General features: G+C 44.0%; 1 protein-coding gene across 3 annotated transcripts in view; it reads right to left on the bottom strand.

Annotated features, from left to right (window-relative positions):
* The window catches only part of LOC144268884 (solute carrier family 22 member 4-like), a 54,035-nt gene extending 34,520 nt beyond the window's left edge, over window positions 1–19,515 (bottom strand). For all 3 annotated transcript variants that reach the window (XR_013346863.1, XM_077824176.1, XM_077824175.1), the window contains exons 1-3: window positions 18,823–19,515; window positions 7,849–7,952; window positions 3,332–3,486 (exon numbers count right to left, since the gene is read on the bottom strand). Coding sequence is in view for 2 of the 3 variants with exons in the window: in XM_077824176.1 (XP_077680302.1) it covers window positions 3,332–3,486; window positions 7,849–7,952; window positions 18,823–19,260 (697 nt within the window). In the remaining variant the exon portion in view is untranslated. The remainder of the gene's footprint in view (window positions 1–3,331; window positions 3,487–7,848; window positions 7,953–18,822) is intronic.
* Window positions 19,516–20,118: the final 603 nt, after the last annotated feature.

Here is a 20,118-nt window from a genome sequence, read left to right as displayed (position 1 = left end):
TCCTGAAGGACGACCCATCCCTCTCACAAATCTTGGGAGAAAGGCCAGTCCTTGCTTACAGACAGCCCCCCCAACCTGAAGCAAATACTCACCAGCAACCACACACCACACAACAGAACCACTAACCCAGGAACCTATCCTTGCAACAAAGCCCATTGCCAACTGTGTCCACATATCTATTCAGGGGACACCATCATAGGGCCTAATCACATCAGCCACATTATCACAGGCTCGTTCACCTGCACATCTACCAATGTGATATATGCCATCATGTGCCAGCAATGCCCCTCTGCCATGTACATTGGTCAAACTGGACAGTCTCTATGTAAAAGAATAAATGGACACAAATCAGACGTCAAGAATTATAACATTCATAAACCAGTCGGAGAACACTTCAATCTCTCTGGTCACTCGATTTCTGACCTAAAAGTGGCTATTCTTCCACAAAAAGACTTCAGAAACAGACTCCAACAAGGGACTGCTGAATTGGAATTAATTTGCAAATTGGATACAATTAATTTAGGCTTGAATAGAGACTGGGCGTGGTTGAGTCATTACACAAAGTAAAACTATTTCCCCTTGTTTAGTCTCCCCCCCTCCTCTCCCCACACACACTGTTCCTCAGACGTTCTTGTCAACTGCTGGAAATGGCCCACCTTGATTATCACTACAAAGGGTTTTCTCCCCCCCCCCACCCCCACTCTCCTGCTGGTATTAGCTCATCTTAAGTGATCACTCTCCTTACAGTGTGCATGATAAACACCCATTTTTTCATGTTCTGTGTTTATATAAATCTCCTCACTGTATTTTCCACTGAATGCATCCGATGAAGTGAGCTGTAGCTCACGAAAGCTTAGGCTCAAATAAATTGGTTAGTGTCTAAGGTGCCACAAATACTCCTTTTCTTTTTGCGAATACAGACTAACACGGCTGCTACTCTGAAACCCTTGAATGTGAGCCTTCACATTTGGAAGCAGTTCTACAAAATAAACCCACCCTTAATCCCTCCACTAAAATTTGCTTGGAGAGACTGCAAGTGTTCTAGTGGCACAGACTCAAGTGAATAGAAACGGGAACATTTTTCCTGTGTTATCAGCATTTTACAAGATACTCCCAACCACAGTATCATACTGAGGGACTGCCCGTTACAGATGCTATTTTCCTATGACGTGGTGTGTATTTAAAGCCACAGTATAACTAATGTAATTATTCAGATGTAACCCTGTTATCAAAGACATATTAGCTATATGCTGAAAGAAAAACGCATGCTTTCCTGGGTGTTTAAGGATTATTTATAGTGTGGCCTTTTAAAAAAATCTTATACTTCTATAATTCTACAACTTAAATCTATTTAATATGCACTGATTATGTATGAAATAGCATATGCGTTGACCACAACACTAAACAACACAATGATAAATGGATGATTAAATTAATTAATTGGCTGCCGTTGGAACGAATATTATGAAAATCATCTCATTTGCAAATCAAGCTTTGTAGTAAATGCAAAGTGAAAAAAGTCCATTCTTTTGAAATATTTGTGGTCATGCTGTACCAGCATTTTCCTTTCCAGCTCCCACTCAGTTTGCTGATGATTACAACTTAGGTGTAAACTATTTTTAATGGAAAAAGAAAAATCTGGCCTGTAACTTGCCTATAATATGGTTACAATGCTTCTAGTTTTAGGAAAAATAAGTTTGTAAACCAAGTGAGATTAAAAATGAAAAATTATTAAATGTTTTAACTGTCAGATCAACATCTGCTTAAAACCAAAACCAGTGGTGGCACAGTGAGTGAACTATACACATTTAATGTAATCTCATTGAAAAATAAAGCAGTCAAATGGAACAAACAGCCAAGATTGCAATATTAAAATCATTCACAGAATGTACCTAAACAAGATGGTTTATCTTAATTTCTTTCCAATTTTTTAAAGTTACAACTACAGGAAGAGTCCCAAACCTTTCTATCCATATCTTCTAGGCACCCACATAGTTTTAAAATTTAGGCTTTAAAAAATACTCAAAAACCTTGCAGTGCACCAAAAAAAAAATCATTTGCTGAGACACTGGATCAAACTGACCTTGGGTGTAACATATACTGTTGACATCAGTGAAGTTTACACCAGGGATTCATTTGGCTCACTGTATGCAAAGTTGCAGCCAAGAGCAATTTGTTTCCTCCAACATATGAAATTTAGGGCAAATTGTAATCAGAATGAATATAATTTAGGATAATTCAGCATTGACTTGACTGTCAAGAATACATGCAAATCTACAGTCCTTTCAATAACTTAACCTTTGGCGAAAGGTCACAAACTTTACCTTGTTTTGCCATATGGAAGGGTCATTTTAATTTGCAACACTGTTGTTATTAAAGCAATATGATCAATGGAATCCCACACTCGCATAAGAAGGTGCAATGTCACTGAAGCCAATGGATTTACACCAAGTACAACTTTGGCATGGGACTGAAATACAGGCTGTGAAGAAGACTGCTGCAAGTGGGTGGGTCGAGTGGGCAGGGAGTGGAAGTGGCTTTTCTGAGAGCTGTTTCTTTGGATAACAGGCCTTGAACTATTTCCACAGCTCTGTTTTTTCCTCTAGAGAGATAGGAAAATGAAGGGCGAGGGTTTCAGACCTGACTGTGCCAGGGTACGTTTTTCCATGAGCAAAGCATGAAGTACTGTGTTCGCAGCACTCCACGCAAGCTGGATTGAGAGAAGTTGACAAAACTAGAGAAAGTTACTGAAGTATAATACACTTCTTTCAAATTCCTTTATCAGCGGAACGTTATTGCACCTGAATTATTGGCAACGTCTCTGAATTCACCATTTGAGTAGCTCTCCGAATATGGAAGTTTGTTAAACCCCTGATTTAGCTAAGCACTTAATCATACGTTTCACTTTAATCATATGCTGAAGTCTCACTGAAATCAAAGGGATTTAGGCAGATATCTAAGTGATTTGCTGAATTGGGTCCTAATGCAGGTACTTAAAAAAAAGGGGGTGTGGGAATTCCTTCTTTTCCACCTCAGTTTATAAAGATACTGGGCACTGTGGTTTACAGTTTAAACTTTTTTCATTACTATTTGAAAGTCTTTTAAAATACTCTTTCCGTCTAAGACAATAAAATGTACATTCAGCATATAGTTCATGCTTGTTTACAGAGATTCCTTAATTTTTTCAAAAAAATATCCTAGTGGAGTAGATTGAGGATTATGCATGGTGGAGAATGTGACAGGCTCTTATCAAACGGTCTGCTTGGAATTAAAAACTAAGTCATTCACCAGCACACCCAGCAAGCATTTAATGTAACAGACATGTTCTTACCCAGAATGAAGGCCACCACGTAGTTCGAGATCTGTCCCATGCCAACTATAAGAAACAGCACTGTGAACATCTCCCAGCTGGTAGAGAAGACCTGCACAAAACTGAAGCCAGTCTGTACTGCCATGGTTGCAAAGAGAATACTCTTCCTGCCAAACCTTTTGCAAAAACAAGGAGAGGAAAGTTATATTTAAAAAAAATAAAAATACAGAATAAAAATAATTTCAAGGTGCATGGCTAGGCAATACAAACCTAGCACATTCATCCCACTCAAAACCACATAGTTTATCAACACACGCAGTGCTCTATTAGGCCATCATTTTTAGGAGCATTAAAAATGGAGGCTCTTTGGAACTCAAGACATTAACAAAAATAATTCAGAAGAGCAGACATCCTAAAGAGAGTTGTTAGTATCTCTGTGACACAGATACAATTCAGCCCCCTTGTGCATATACATTATGACAGCCTTTAATTACATCATCACATACTATTTTTTCCAGATCCCATTTCTCGTTCAGCATGCAGGATGGATACTGCTCACTTAATGAGAAGCTATTCAATATTTTATTTTCTCTTCACTGTTCAGTATGGAGCTCTAGGCCTTGTTCAAAGGCTACTCTGAAGACAAATTTATTAAGTTCCTCCCTATAATATCTGAGTGCTTCACAAATATTATATCATCATTTCCAACCTGTCCCTGTGCCAATCTGTCTCTACCCTACCCTTGGCTCCTCGCCCCAATTCCATTCTTCCTGTCTACTGTAGGGCTGCCAACTTTGTAATATTTAAAAAACACACCCTTCCCCGAAGGCCCCACCTCTTCCCCTGAGGCCACACCCCTATTCACCTCTTTCCCCCTCCCTCTGTCGCTCACTGCTTTTCCTCTCTCCCCCCCACTCCACTCTCTGTGTGGGTCGGGAGGGACTCGTCTGCAGAGCCAGCACTGGGAATTGCAGCCACCCATTGCAGGTAGGAGGTGGCCCCGGCTGAGTAGGGGCTGGCACAGGTGATGACTCAGCGCCTCCCCTACCCACAGTAACTGGATTTTGGGTCGGCAGACTTCAGGTCAAAAACCAGACACCTGGCCACCCTATTGTCTACCCAGACCCACTCTCCACTCCTTAGACTTCTCAGCCCAGTCCCACTCTCCCACTCCGGGCTCACTGTCCAAGTTCCAATCTCCTCCCACCCCAGCTCCTTGACCCTAGTCTCCATGCCGGTCTCACTTCACCTCCCAGCTCCTTGACCTAATCTCATTCTTGGAAACAAATAAACTGTTCTGGCTGAAGTTTTTTTGTTTGTTTTTTGTTTTTTTAATAAAGAAAAGTCAGCCTACAGCAGACACCTGGCATGGAAAATTTCAACCCAAACCCTTAATGTGTTTGGTCACACTATAAGCAACAGAAAAAAGGGTTTCTTAAAATGGGATGTGTTGGACAACTTTAATAATAGGTAGTACAAAGAAGGCTTAATATTATTGCCCTTCTTGAAGGACACTTCTGATTTTCACATACTGGCAGAAATAGCTCAGCTCCCAAAAGTATAGAAGAGCGCACAATTTGGATAACAGCAACACAACAGCTGCAGTTATGCAAGAAAGGTATCTATCTAAGGTGGTCACAGTGCCAATAAGTGTGATAAATATACAATTAATCAGAGGCCTAATCTTGCAATGCATTAAAGTCAATGGGAGCTTTGCCAGTGACTTCAGCGGATGCAGAATCAACATGCAGGAGAGTGAATCTCATAGCAGCTTATTCTGCTGGAACAATAAAACCAAGGTAGTGGAAATCTACCAATGATTTAACTATACAATCCTCTCGCCATCTTTCAACCTCCTTCTTCTCCACTTGTCTATATTACATTTCTATTCCTTTTTCTTATGGAAATATAACTGTAAGCTTACCTCTGGATTTAAAGACACACAACTCCTCCACATGCTGTTTAAGGTTGCAAAGTCAAGCACTCAAAAGTTAGGAAAGGACAGAATTAAGATTGCATCTGCAACCTTAATTTGGCCCCGACGTGCATATGGATTATGATACAGTCTTTAATGACATGAGTCTATACTATTTTTCCACAGAATACCTGCCTCAGCCATAAGGACACACTGATCTGTATGTGGAGTTTAAGGGGCTTTTATTAGAAAGGGTGGCTACAATAGTCTCTCACTTGGAGAGTGGTTTCTGCAACAGCACAGGTGAAACTCAGAACATACAACTCTTTATTGTCAAAAATTTTGCTAAAAAGTCCTACCAGGGCCCTGACAGCAGCAAGGCAGAACGGAATTTATCTGAAATTCTGAAGATTTTCTTTTCTTTTTTTTTTTTTTAAAGAGGTTTCCCACTCCACTCTTTCGTCCCCCCACATAATCGACTACACATAATGTATGTTGCTCTGCAGTCTGCTCTCCTGGGATCACTTTCTAGTCTCCTCTTCTTCTCAGGAAGTAATCTATCTGGGGCCTGTTGGCAAAGAACTTGTATGTCATTAAGTGATGCTTTCTCTTTACAAAGTAGGTACAGGCAACAACCAGATGTGGGCTTGGGCTAACGCGAAGGTATCTACACCAGCTTCATTTCTAGTTCCAAAGCCTCATTCTCCATGACAATCACTGTGGCCCTCACTGTATTCTCCCATGTGTCCTCAACTTGTGGTACTTCACTTATCACCTGGTCCACCACTATCTGGAGCTCCTCGTCTTCCAACATGCAACCAACCTGTGGTGCGTATCTGCATATAACATTCAATATTTGTTCTCTGCTCAGTACTGTTCTTTCATCAGCCAGTCACTCTTCCTTTGGATGTCCATTACCCTATCCTTTAATATTACTGCTACGATCATACCTACTCCATTCCTCCTTGCTATAGAGCCATAATACATTATCTTGTAACCCATCCCAATATCAGTGGATTTCAACCCCTTCCATTTTTACTCTTGTATAGAGATAATGTGCATTCCCCTGCTCTTCAGCATCTTGGCTACTTCTCTTGATTTCCCAGTCATTGCTCCCACATTCAAGAAAGCCAAACATAGGTCTTGGGCTCACTCCTTTAGCCACATGCACCCAGAATGCAGTAGCCTTTTCCCATTTTCCCCAGCCTTCAGGAGAAGCGGTCACATGTTGCTTCCAGGGGATGCCCTAGCATTGTACTGATATACTCCCCGAAGACAAAGACCCATAGAGCATGTGTGATTGGCACAAATTTTACAAACTGGCTGTCCAGGCCAGAAGTTCTTAGTTTGAAATTGGAGTCCATTCGCCTAGGTGGGCTCCCAACCACAGCTAACAAGCCCCATGTGTCCAGAGCAATCTGGTTAGTAGGTACTAGACACCCACCTTTCACACCCATACTTTCAGTTAAGGACCCCTCCGCAACAAGAAGACATGATAGGAGTTTGTCTGTCAGAGGCTATATCTTATGCCAGCTGCATGAGGCATTCTCTAGGGAGCGAGAGCTCATCCTCAAACCCACCATGGCAGCTCTTTGGGAGGAGGGTTGAGAGGAGTGACTTGATTATAGTGTCTATGTACCTTCATGGCGAGAAAGGTCCTAAAGGGCTCTTTCACAGAAAAAGGCATAACAATAACTGATGGCTGGAAGCTGAAGCCAGACCAATTCAAATTAGAAATTAGGCACATATTTTTTTAACAGTGAGGCTGATTAACCACTGGAGCAAACTAACAAAGAAAGTGGTGGATTCTCCATATCTTCTTGATGTCTTCAAATCAAGATTGGATGCCTTTCTGGAAGAAAGACATTAACCAAACGAGCTTTTAGGTTTAATACAGGATTAAATGGGTGGTTTTCAATGGCCTGTGATATACAGGAGGTCAGGCCAGATTATCTAATGGTCCCTTCTAGCCTTTAATCTGAAGAATGGATCTATGAAAAATATATCTGCTCCTGATGAATCATGTTAGGATTTACAGTAATTTAGGGCTGGCTCCGGCCTTCATTTTGGATCTGCTCAGTTTGTCTCCATCAAACCCTCTTCAGTACACTGACAAAAATGGTGAATTGAGTTCAAGCCATCTCACTGCTCCTAGACTGGGTTCCATTATGATGTTAGATGTTTTACTCTTGATGAAACTACTTGAAGAGTATGGACAAAGAAACATCAACTGACCCTTTGTCGAATGGTCAGATACCACCATGTATGAGTACAAGGCAAATACATGTGCACTTTGCAGAGATTAGTTCTAAGTTTGAAGTGCATCATTGATATTAATTCTAAAGGTGCCTACTGAACAAACAGAAGAACAGAGCTGGGAATTTCAAAGAAGCTAATGGAGTAGGTGCCCAATTCCAATGACAGTCATGGGAATAGGGCACCTAACTCCCTTAGGCTCCTTTTAAAATATCACTGTATATGACTTAGCGCCCTCATTTTCATTGAGCACAGATCAGTCTTGAAACATGCTCAGAAAGGAAGGCTTACGCTCATCTTTTTAAAAGGTAAGGTCAAGCTGTAAAATTTTAGAAGCAACAAGGCTAACCTTCTCCATGTACTTTACCTGTCTGAGAGCTGTCCTGATACAAAGGATCCCATAAGCACCCCCACAAAAAACAAGGAGGTAGTCAGGGGGGTTTTCCAGTCATCATCACATACCAGATTCCACTGCAAAAGAAAGAACAACATGTAACATTCCCTATTTCTTAATATCATTTCACAATCATTCAGATCAAAAGATGATTTATATTAGCTGCTTAGTAACAAGTTCATTTTGAAAGTGTATGGATTTCAACATTCTTTGGTCTAATTCGCCCACATTTGTTTTTCTGCCTGGGTCTGAATATCTGGCACTTCTAGGCATAGTATATTAATTAGACAGCGATGGCTCGCTACCCAGAAGCATAGTTTACAGACAGTAAAAAAGAAAAAAATGGAATGTCCTCTAGGGATGGGCAAAATTACAATTGACTTCATAGAAGTCAGGATAAGGAACCTTGCTCCCCCTTCAATATGGTTTCTGTAAGGCCCCAACTCTAGCTGCCTCCCTATTTGGCCCCAATTTAATCTCGCCCCCCCCGCCCCCTAGGTTCTATCAGACCTACAATGCACTCTGAGACATGTGACCACATAGCAGACAAGTCAGAGTTTGGTGACAGCTGGGTGCAGCACAATGGTTGACACAGACACCCCTGGGAGGTGGAGGGTACTTTTGGATGTCCAACTTGAGACACCTTAAAGGGGCCTAATTTTCAGAAAGGGTTGAGCACCCACCAATGCAAATCAAGACAACCAGAGGGGGAGCCTAAATTGGGCACCCAAAGACCACCAGTTATTTTTGGCAATCTTGGCTATTGTGGCCACACAGAAAAAATGGAGATTGAGACACGTTTACAAGGTCAGAGCAGGCTAGAAAGCTGTGGGGAAGACAGGAAAGATTCGAAGAGGCTGACAAGCACCCAAACGTTTTCCGACTATATGCTTGTATCATTGGCTCCCCATTACCTACTTCTTCATCTGTCCGGGGTTTTAGATTTTAAGCCCACTAGGACAGGGACTGTCTTTGCTATGTCTGCATGGCACCCAGTACAATGGGGCCCAGACCCAGACTGAGGCCCATAGACGCTATCATAATATAAAATATTCACTACTAATCTCTCCCTCTCTCCGCCCCGCCCCCCACACATCCCCTTCACAAAACCTTTCTGACTTTTTTTCTAAAGTAATGGGATTTATAGCAGCTCCATTTTCACTGGGGGGAAAAGCATTTAGTCAAAACATTAGCTATGCAGCTTTGTTAGAGGTTTGCTCAAGTGATGATTGCAGCTATGGCACTGAGAGAGCCACGCACTACTACAACAAGAACTGTAAATATTTCTAGTCTGACAACAGGTTATTTTCCAGGGCCCAATAGTCCCCCACTATGGGGTGTGGTGTCACGGGCGTGGAAGAGGGTTTAGAGAGAGAACAAGAGCTCCACAGCATTATCTCCTTCATAGAACCCCGTAGAAGTTCCTCCACTGGGGCATCCTAGGAGTTTGGGCTCTACATATGCCAAAGAGGGTGGGGTGGATGGCACAGTTGATATCAGAGGCATCATAGCTTCCTTCCCCACAAAGCTGTGGGAAAAATAAGTTAGCACAATAAATGCTGAGAAATGCAACCTTATCTTGCTCTTCTGAATGGAGATCCAGGAGCAGTGGCCAGTACAGCTACTGCAAAAACAATGCTATCATGGTGCCCTGGATATACACAGGGGGGGGATGGGGGGGGGGAGTGAGGGCAGAAGCTCTGAGAGGGCACAATCCCCCCTACACACACACGCCTGAATGAAGTAGCAGGAACAAAGAGTTTTCTGGGTCCTACAACAGTTCTTTGACTCTCACCACAAGAGCTCAGCAAGAAAAGAGTCATTTACATATGTGATGAGGTTCCTGGTTTAAAACAGGGTGGGGAGGGAGGAAGGGGGTCACAGGCTTGCGGCAGCATGATCCCACATTTGTGAAAGTTTTCGTTGTACCTGCATTGCTCTAGTACAAGGCTTGTTGCTATATCTAAAAAATACTGTCAGGTTAAAAAAAAAGTCAACTCATTTCACACATTAAAAACTTTAAAATGCTTTCTGATTTAATAAACTACAGAGCTAGTTTAGTGTTCACTATTTATTCTCATCACTGGAATTTGTTTTGATTGGACCTTTAAACTGAGTCACTGTGGAAACATTTCTATTGATCTTCAGTTTAAGCCTATATCAACCAGATAGCACAAGGTATTTTTAGAATGTTCATGATTCTCATCCCAGCCAAGTGACAATTGAGTATGTTTTTGTCACAGCACGTTCAAATAAACAAACTTGTTAAGATGCATTTGCCAGAACTGCTTCTGAATCCAGAGTTCACAAATATCGACTTCAGATTAGATCATTTCGCCATAAATCTAGGCTCATTAAGCATCAGATCAAAGCAATATTATCTGTACAACATAATATGAATCATGTTTAAAACTATTCCTTTACAGGAACTTGTCCTTCGGTAATGCAGTGGGTGGCGCATGAAATATAATGCTGAGGCAATGATTGAAAAAGTAAATAAAATCTATTCAAATGTACTATAGTTAGACAAAGAATAGCCTCCACTGAAATCTCAATGGTGGATTGTTCAGACTGTCAGCCTAATTTTCAAATGATTTAGAGGGGGAAAAAACCCACAACATTTATTTTCATACAGAATACCCCACAACTCTATTTTTATCCCAGGATACCCACTCTGAATTTTAATCCTGCTCCTACTATTATGCCAGTGGGTCCTGCAGGAGCCCACAGAACCCACTGCCATAATAGCAGGAGCAGGATAAAAGTTCAACACACAATGCAGGAGCGGATGGGAGTGGGTTTTTCAGGGCGGCCCCATCCAGCAGCTGCCACTCGTCGGCTGTCTAGCTCTGAAGTAAAGGTGGCAATGGGAAATAATGGTAGAGGGGGAGGCAAGTGGAAGAGTTTGCGCACCACTGTAGTAGAGAACAGTCAACCAGAACGTGTTGAGTTAGCCAAAGTATTGCTGTTAATGTTATAGAAGACACATGGCTAAGTCCTTAAGCAAGTCATACCGGATGACTCAAGAAATAGGCAATGTGATATTTCACATCTAGATCAGTAGATCAGATTTGGTTCTGCTGACATAACCAACATTTATTCTGATTGGCTGGCTGCTGAGTGGTCTTTGTAAATTGAATTCAGGTACAACTCCCAATGGACAGGTCTCCTCAACACAAAGACGGTCACCGTTTCTGACGGTCACAGTTTCACTGTCAGTTCAAGCAGAGGTGGCAAGGGAATAGAACCGCCAGTGAATGGAAGGATTCTATTTTTAAGTGTGTGAAATCTGACTCTTTTCACACGCATGAAATTAGCTATCTAGTGTCATTCAATGGAGATTTACGTTCTCCCTCTTATTGGCACCAAGCCTATTAGACTATAGTACTTTTCTGCCAACTGAACACCTACATTCTAGAATTTAGGAGAGGGTAGTAAGTGTGAATCCTCCTTTTCTCTATGGAGTACAATAATTATACTATTAATAACACAACTTCATTTACTAAAATGTGACAGTAGTTGTTCTGAGATATTAGCATCTGTCCAACAGGCACATCTTATGGAGTGCCATCACCAGTCATGGAAAAGGGGAGAGGCAACAAACTACATTTCTAAACCAAACTCCTGATTTTAGAGTTTTTAAACTAGCCAATTATTTTTCCTTTTCTCCCTCGCATCATACAAGGTTTCCATGGATAAACCAGATCCTTTTACTCCTTTATTGGGCCCAAACCTGCAACTTTTAAACATGAAGACTTGATTATTGCCAATAAAGTCAATTTACGATCAGCCACAAAAAATGGATTGCAGTAATTAAATGATAGTTTAGCCCTTTTGTAGATTAACTATAAACACACCTTCTGAAATATCTTAACAGAATAAAATGTTCATTCACCAACAAACAAGTCATTCTGCAGAATTCCTGACCAAACACATCCAGGGGCAAAGTCCTGGCAAACTTGGAAGGAAGCTGTGTTTACTTTCAGTATCAAAAACTATTTAGGCAAGAGACTACATCTACAATAGCCAAGTACCTCAACTTGATTACTACAAGCTAGCAAGGGCATGCAGAACAATGAATTCTGTCTGCTGCTGGTAATAGGTGACAACTTAGGATTCACAGGTTTGCAAACCAATTACTTCTCCAAAATAATAGCAGAGATCAGTTTTATTGCTGAAAGCGACAAAGCCCTTTTAGGGGATTATCCAACTGGCCTTCCCACACGCAACACTTTATTCTGGTACTCTATCAGAAATTACTGATTAATTTTCTTCAGTGTTCCACTGTGCTACAGGGCTCAACCTAGCATCACATAGTGCAGAGACCATAATACTTAGCGGAAACTACACTAAATGTATCTTGAATCCACCCAGTTCATAATAAACAAATAAATGCAGTTTGAAACCTTGTTTAAAAGGCTGAGCCTATAAATCTCAGGAATGCTGAACTCATATCCAAGAATAAGAGTGAAGATCAACAGCAAGAAGCTCAAGGGAAACTCAAAAATAGTCACTGGTTCTCATGACTGTATAAAGTCTGTAGTTCATAAATTTCACATGTATTGCACCAAATCTACAAAATATACGAGTGAGATTATCCCATCTAATCACAAAGATGACAGCATTAGATATTGTACTCTTAGCCATACTGCCAGCTGCCAACATTGGGTAGATCTCATTAAATTTATTTCAAAAGTATCACTGAGAAAATATCAGCTGAGCGGGTAATCTCTGCAGGTACATTAGAATTGTGGTGGTTTGTATTCAGCTTTTTATTCAGAAGATTTTCAGCCCTGCCCACTGCTGCACATTAGACGGGTATAATTATTTTATGATGAGCCAAAGTTCCCATTTCAATGATGCACAGCTGGGAATTATGCAATCATAGTGAAGTCTATATTAAAAAGCAGGTTGATAACTGATTTCAAAGAGACAGTACTTTCCTCAGGACAGTCTGAAAACAAAAGTGTTTTACAGTAAGAGGCACTAACATTTTTAGCTGCATCAGCATTAGCAATAGTGGGGAATTCTTGCCCCAAAAACCCCAGCATTGACAAGCCTAACACTATCTGTTCAGTAATGTTAGCTAGGATACACCTATTATAACAACTCTCCAAAACATACACTGACTTCCTATTTGTTCCCAGAATCAGTTCAAAGTGGTGGCATTGATCTCCAAAGACTATGGGAGTGTCTTCACTGTAGAGTTAACTTGGATGATTGGCACCCTAGTCTGAGCACCTGGTTTAGCCTAACCCAGGTGTGAGCAGCCACACTGCAATGCCATACCCAAGTTGCTGCTGGACACTCCTCACAAGCCCTGAAAGTGGCCCTTTGCAGCTGGCTAAAACTGCTCAGAGAGGAAGAAGAAAACTCCATGTAGATTTGGATGGGAGTAAAACTGATCTGGGTTGCAGAGTAGCAGCCGTGTTAGTCTGTATTCGCAGAAAGAAAAGGAGGACTAGTGGCACCTTAGAGACTAACCAATTTATTTGAGCATAAGCTCTCGTGAGCTACAGCGGTGATAGGATATATCCTGACAGAAAGACCCAATATAAGCAATTAAGCTTTGTATAAACATTAATTTGTTAAATTATTTCTGTCTGGGACAATTCATTTGGGGTTTCACCATTTTAAAATTCATTGGCAGGATAGGCAGAGATGGGGGAGGTATTGTTTTGCTGGAAGGTGTAAATAACTGTCATCAAGTGGATCTGTGATCTATAGAACAGAGGCCTGCAAGCTGGTTTGCTAAGCACCCTTTTTTCAGGTTCAAGGGAAGGAGCAATTAGTCCCCTTTATGTAGTGAGATAGCTGAAAACAACAAAGAAGTGGCTCCGGCCCAGCATGCACCGGGGGCAGGGCAGGCTCCCTGCCTGCCTGCCCTGCCCCAGCGCTGCTCCAGGAAGGGGCCGGAACCTGGGGGAGAGAGGGGCAGAGGCTGTGTGTGTTGCCCTGGCCACTCCTCCAGGTACCTCTCCCGAAGCTCCCATTAACTGCGATTCCCCGTTCCCGGCCAATGGGAGCTGTGACGGGCAGTGCCTCGAAGCAATGGCAACACACAGACCCCTGGGCGCCCCTCAGGTTCCGGCCGCTTCCTGGAGTGGCGCAGGGGAAGGGCAGGCAGGCAGGGAGCCTGCCCTGCCCCCGGTGCGTGCTGGGCCGGAGCCACTCGAGGTAAGCACTGTGGAGGGCGCAGGAGCTGGCGGGACACAGAAAATAATCCCGTGGGCCGCGTGTTTGAGACCCCTGATATACACCTTCCCGATTGCACTGGTGCAAGCGAAGGTAGGAATCTGAGCTGAAGTTAACTTATTCATCCATAACTAGGTAGTGCCCCTACACATACAGATTCTACTGCACAGTTTTATGGAGTGCTAGGTAGGAGAATACTTTGTGTAAAGTCTAGAAAACAGGGAGAAGACAGGCCTGGTCTACACTACAGAGTTATGTAGTAAGCACTACACTAAAATGTAGCTCCCACCTATGCAACTTGGCCATTACACTGACTTAACTCCACCTCCATGAAGGGTGTAGCACTTCTGTTGATGTAATCAGATCGACATAGTGTCAGTGTAAACATTGCATTGCTTACATCGACTGTTGCTGCCTTTCGGAATCAATCCCACAATGCCCCACACTGGCAGTTAAATTGGTGCAAGCGCTCCAGGAACAAATAGACTTTCACAAATAAATTGATCTGTCAAAAAAGCTTGTAAAGAAAACTAGTAATACCTTTCTTGCACCCACTGTACTCTGATTTGTCAAAGCAAATCTAAGTGTGGTATCAACTGGACAATTCTTGCAGTGTAAATTCTAAGGGTGGGTTTTTTTCCCCATCTAATACTAGTCTGAACAGAAAAAGCATATTGGCTCAAATTAGCAAGTGTAATACTCTCCATCCCTCCATTTAGCATAAAGGACCATTGCTGATGCTGAAGTCAATCACATTTTGGAGTAGCAAGACTCCAACATTACCACCACCACTGGCAGGTATGAAGATGTGCATAGTGTTTCTTTAACTTCATAACAGGAAGCTAATAAGAAAGAGGCAGAGTCATGCAAAGTAGCTTTAGGGAGAAAACTGTTTTCTTACCGTTTAATAAAATTCCTTGTTCAGTGTTAGAGAGAGTGACTGTCCTTTACCATTGTCTCAGGACACCTGGAAAACCTAAATAAATGCCTATGTGACCTATAAAAAGAAAAGGAGGATTTGTGGCACCTCAGAGACTAAAATGCATCCGATGAAGTGAGCTATAGCTCACGAAAGCTTATGCTCAAATAAATTGGTTAGTCTCTAAGGTGCCACAAGTCCTCCTGTTCTTTTTGCGGATACAGACTAACACGGCTGCTACTCTGAAACCCGTCAGTATGTGACCTATGTGACACTAGCAGCATTCCCACTAGATGATAAACAAATAACCTTTTTTGTAATGACGCTGACAGAACTAAGAACGCTTTGGTGCCAGATTCCCTGTCATTATATTTCAGTGTTCTTTCTAACCCAATGCTGACATGAGATTTGAAAACTAACAAGCTGAGGGAAGTGGATGGGTGCCTGGCACTGCAAGGAGACTGGCTCTCATTACAGTACTCCTTTCTCCTGTCCTAAATAAGAGGAAGACTCCTGCAGCATTGCCAGCACTTCAGGTGATTTTCCTGGTCAACCATACTACAAGATACTTGCAGGAAGCATTAATCCAGTGACCACAAACGCCAGTTAGCTTTCTCCACTCAGAAAAGGTTTTCATTACAAAGTGACAGATGATAGATTTATGCGATACAGACTAACCCTTGATGCAGGACAGGGAGACTGACCAAAGCGGCTCTCCTTCCAGAATTTGGGAGTGCCCACACCAGAACAACCAAAGTCTGTTTGGCTCATTCAGGTACTAAGCTTTTACATAAACAAACAACGTTTAAAGATAACTACACATACAGTATACTTGAGAATGGGAATTAATGATTGACTTAAGTCAGTCTGAAGGTCTACCAAGATGGAAAGTGCCCTTTCATAGCTGACCTGCAAAGGAAAAGAATTAGACTTGTGTCCTTTTTTTCCCCTTCTTCCCTAAATAAAAAATTTTTGCTTTAAAAAACAACCCACACACTGGAAATGCAGGTCTCATCTAGCCTGAAGGATTATTGCAATTAGGGCCCAGCTCCTCAAAAAGTATTTAAGTGTGTAACTCCCACTGATTTTAATAGGAGCTAGGTGCTTAAATACCTGAGGATCTCGGCCCAGATGACTAGTGAAATTACAACACACAACCAAGAGAATGAAAGCTGAGCATTTAACAGAGGAAGGGATTTTAGTCAGCCTGTTCACTTACGCATCGGTACAGTGCCAATCCAAGTAGGAGCCCAATCTGTTTTGGTCTTCTGGGTGCTATTGTAACACTACAGCTAATGGCTTACTGGTCTGTCTGTTAATACTTATTTAGTATAACAGACATTATGGAGAAAGAGTTTTTGCCACATATTTGGCACAGAGCCGTCTCAGTTAAGCCATGTGAGCTCACAATCACAGCAGAGACTCTCAAAACCTCCTCCAACAAGGCCAATGAAGACCAAACTTCAAATTCTTGTAATTTCTAAACACAGAAGATAATCAGAAAAAGTCTTTCAGTTCCTCTTTTTACATTTTAGAGGCAAAAGGGAAGGGATTTAAAATCCAATTTAAAAAACAATGTTTAAATCCAATTTAAAAATATTCTGCTGTCAATTTACTATAACTGAAATATTTTGAAGTGAACTGTATAAAGATTATGACTTCGAGTCAGCTAGACTCAGAACTGGCCACCAAGTCAGGTCAGGAAAGCCAAAGGCTTCCGGGCAATTGCTGTAAGCCAATGCCAAATAAAGAATTTTCTTTAAAGCCTTCCTAAGTCAGTGCCAAACCTTTTGAACCCCGAGAGCATGTCAACATGGATATGGGGATGAAGCCAGGGACAGATAACAAGTAAACTAAGACAACACAGAGACTAGCAACACAGAGCAACTTAGCAACACCCAGTGGTGAGCTGGAGCCAGTTTGTACCAGTTCGCTAGAACCAGTTGTTAAATTTAGAAGCCCTTTTAGAACCGGTTGTTAAGATTTTGGCAGCTCATCACTGGCAACACCAGATACTACAACTTTAAAGGGACATCATATTGACTATACACAGCCAGATTTACACCAGCTAAAGTGCTATCAGATGCGCAAGTAATCGGACTGGGGAAAAATAAATATTTTTCTACCCTGCAACTAATTGTGCATGGGCAATGCTGTGTCCATGTAAAGCTACACAGAAATCAAAGGGGCACTATGTGGCCACAGTGGTCTGCCTCCATGGAGTCGGATTCAGAAGTGGGTCTTATTTGTAACCACAATGGGTACAAATTTTTGAGGCAAGTGTGATTTTCAAGTTGACTGGGTTTCTTTAAGCACCTACAACACCTACTAGCATGACTCTTCATAGCTCACTGTGTCGTCCTCATAGTATGGTAGCTCCAGAGTATAGTCTGCTAAAATGGGTTAAAACATGAGAGCCAGCATAAACTTCTTTCATCTACACTAGAAGCTCTGAATATTCTGTTGCTAACTGCTTTTTGTTTTCCATGAAAAACAATTTATGACAATCTACAGGAAAAATATCCGATTAGTCTGTGGGTTTCATAAGGTTTCTCAAGAACCAATGTCATAATACTTGTTTATGAGTCATAGTGTTCAGTGAACAATTAAATGAAATCCTGGCACCATTGATGCCATTAGCAAAAGAATCATTGACTTCAACAGGAACAGGATTTCACCCAAGATTTCAGTTTTATCAGCTGAAGTTTAAGGTAGCAAAAGGGGTGATCTGAATAACAACACAACCAATAATATCAAGAAATTGAAACACTTGCTAGGCTACCAGAATAAAGAGGGTGGAAGAAGGGAAAGAGGACAATTAAAATGTTTTCACAGCATTTTACTCTGGACTAATAATAGGACTGAATAATCAAAACAAGCCTCCAGAATCGCCTGTTCCAAGAACCAATTGCTTGTGGCGTCAAGATTATTATTATGTTTTATTCCAAACCAAGTCCTGATGGGATCTTCAAAACAGTTTGTGTTTGGGTAACCGAAGACCATTATGTTTGGCTTGACTATAGTCTGTAATTCCATATAGCCAAATCTTAGCTCCAAACTAATATCTTGGGACCAAGTTATAAAATCCTTGTGAGGATGAAGAAAACATTTTTTTAAAAATGAAAACGCCCCTTGAATGACACCTTTAACTATTGCAACGCTCCGATTCTACACCACACTGCTTACGCTCCTTCTGTTGTAGAACTAAACTCTAGGGCGTGCATTTTAATTGAAATAAAAGGCATGAAAATGTCAATCAACAATGATCACGGACTACAGACCACAAATCAGCACAGTGCCGGCCTGGGGATAGGGAAGGAAGGAAGTTAGCAACACTTTGCACGCTGCGGATCTCCGTGCCGCCCCCTTGCAACTCCCCTGGCGTGACTGCTGTTGCTTTATAGTGTTGTCGTGTGTGTGTGTGTGAGAGAGAACGCATGCGTTGCTACAAACACACCCAATGTCTGCACGTGTCCGAGGCCGCGCGGAAGGGCAGGAGATCGCCTGCACCAGCTTTTAAATTCACCGCTGAAGACAACGGCGCTGCGAGGCGGAGGCGCAACCCCGTGGGTGCGGAACGCCATGTAGCTGCTGCCGGCGGCAGAGCTAAACCGCACGGACGAACTCGCACAGCGGCCACGCCTGCCCGGGAGGGCCCCGGCCGGAAGGGCAGGCAGGGCGGCGGGGCAGGAGATGCGGCCACAGAGGCGCATCCGCGGGCTTAGGCAAGCGCATTACACAACACGGGCACCGCGCCGCCCACACCACGTCCCCTGCTCCGGCACCCACATCCCCGCCGGGCCAGCCTCCCTCTGCCCCGCGCCCGGGCGCACCTCGGTGACGATGGTGGAGCGGTAGATCTCCCGGCTGTACTCCCAGCCGTCCAGGCACTTCTCCTGCTCCAGCTGACTCAGGTCCACGTCCCGGCCGGGCTGCAGCCCCAGCGCGGAGAAATTGGCCAGCGACTCCAGGCGGTAGCGGCGGCACCTGCTGGGCCCCTCCCGGCCGCCCTGCAGCTCGCGGGGGATGCTGGCGTTGAGCCACTCGCGGCTCAGGTTGGCGCTGGGGGGCACCCGGCAGCGGTGCTCGGGGATGCCGGCCAGGAAGACGGCGGACATGCCGTTGAAGCCATTGGGGATGATGCTGGCGCTGAGCAGGAAGAAGATGAGGCGCTGGAAGGGGCCCCACTCGCCCAGGAAGGAGATCAGCTCGTCGTAGTCCCGCATGCCCCGTAGTCCCCAGCAGCTGCGCGCACGGCACCGTCTGGACATGAGGCGCGGCGCCCTCCGCACCCGGCCTCGCCTGTCACCTCCGCGGAGGTGGGGTCTCCCCGGCTGGCTCCTCCTCTCCCGTGCGGCCGCGGCTTGGGGACCGCCTCGCCTTGGATAACCCTCTGCCCGGAGCCGTGCCCTCCCGCTGCCTCTCCCGCGCAGCGCGGCTGGGCCGCTCGCACGGGCGCGCTTTCTTCTTCTCCTCCTCCTCCTCCTCCTGTGTCTTCCCCTCCCGGCCGGGACACCGGGCTCTGCCGCCGGGGAGTCTGCCCGCGGGGGGAGCCAAGCAAGGGGACCTGGAGATGCCGGGCTGGGGGGAGCCCTCTAAGGCAGGCAGCGGGGGAGCTGCAGGGGTGTGGGGCAGGGCAGCTCTGGAGGCAGTGCTTAATTTGTGCCAGGGCTGAGCCCCCCAGCACCTCTAGGCTTGGAAGTTCCTAGCCCCAGCACCTCTGGGCGTGCTGCATCAGAGATGGAGGAACTGCAGGGCGGGTTGGGAGGAGCTCTCTAGGGCTGGCAGAGTGGGAGCTGCAGGGGGGGTGAGGGAGCTCTCTAGGGCTGGCAGAGTGGGAGCTGCAGGGGGGGTGAGGGAGCTCTCTAGGGCTGGCAGAGTGGGAGCTGCAGGGGGGGTGAGGGAGCTCTCTAGGGCTGGCAGAGTGGGAGCTGCAGGGGGGTGAGGGAGCTCTCTAGGGCTGGCAGAGTGGGAGCTGCAGGGGGGTGAGGGAGCTCTCTAGGGCTGGCAGAGTGGGAGCTGCAGGGAGGGTTGGGAGGAGCTATCTAGGGCAGGCAAAGTGGGAGCTGCAGGGGGGTGAGGGAGCTTTCTAGGGCAGGCTGATGGGGGAACTGCAGGGAGGGTTGGGA

Source organism: Eretmochelys imbricata, chromosome 8 (genome assembly GCF_965152235.1).
Source record: "Eretmochelys imbricata isolate rEreImb1 chromosome 8, rEreImb1.hap1, whole genome shotgun sequence".
Taxonomy (NCBI): domain Eukaryota; kingdom Metazoa; phylum Chordata; order Testudines; family Cheloniidae; genus Eretmochelys; species Eretmochelys imbricata.
Note: the sequence above shows the minus strand (reverse complement) of the source record. Positions and strands in the feature narration are given on the sequence as shown.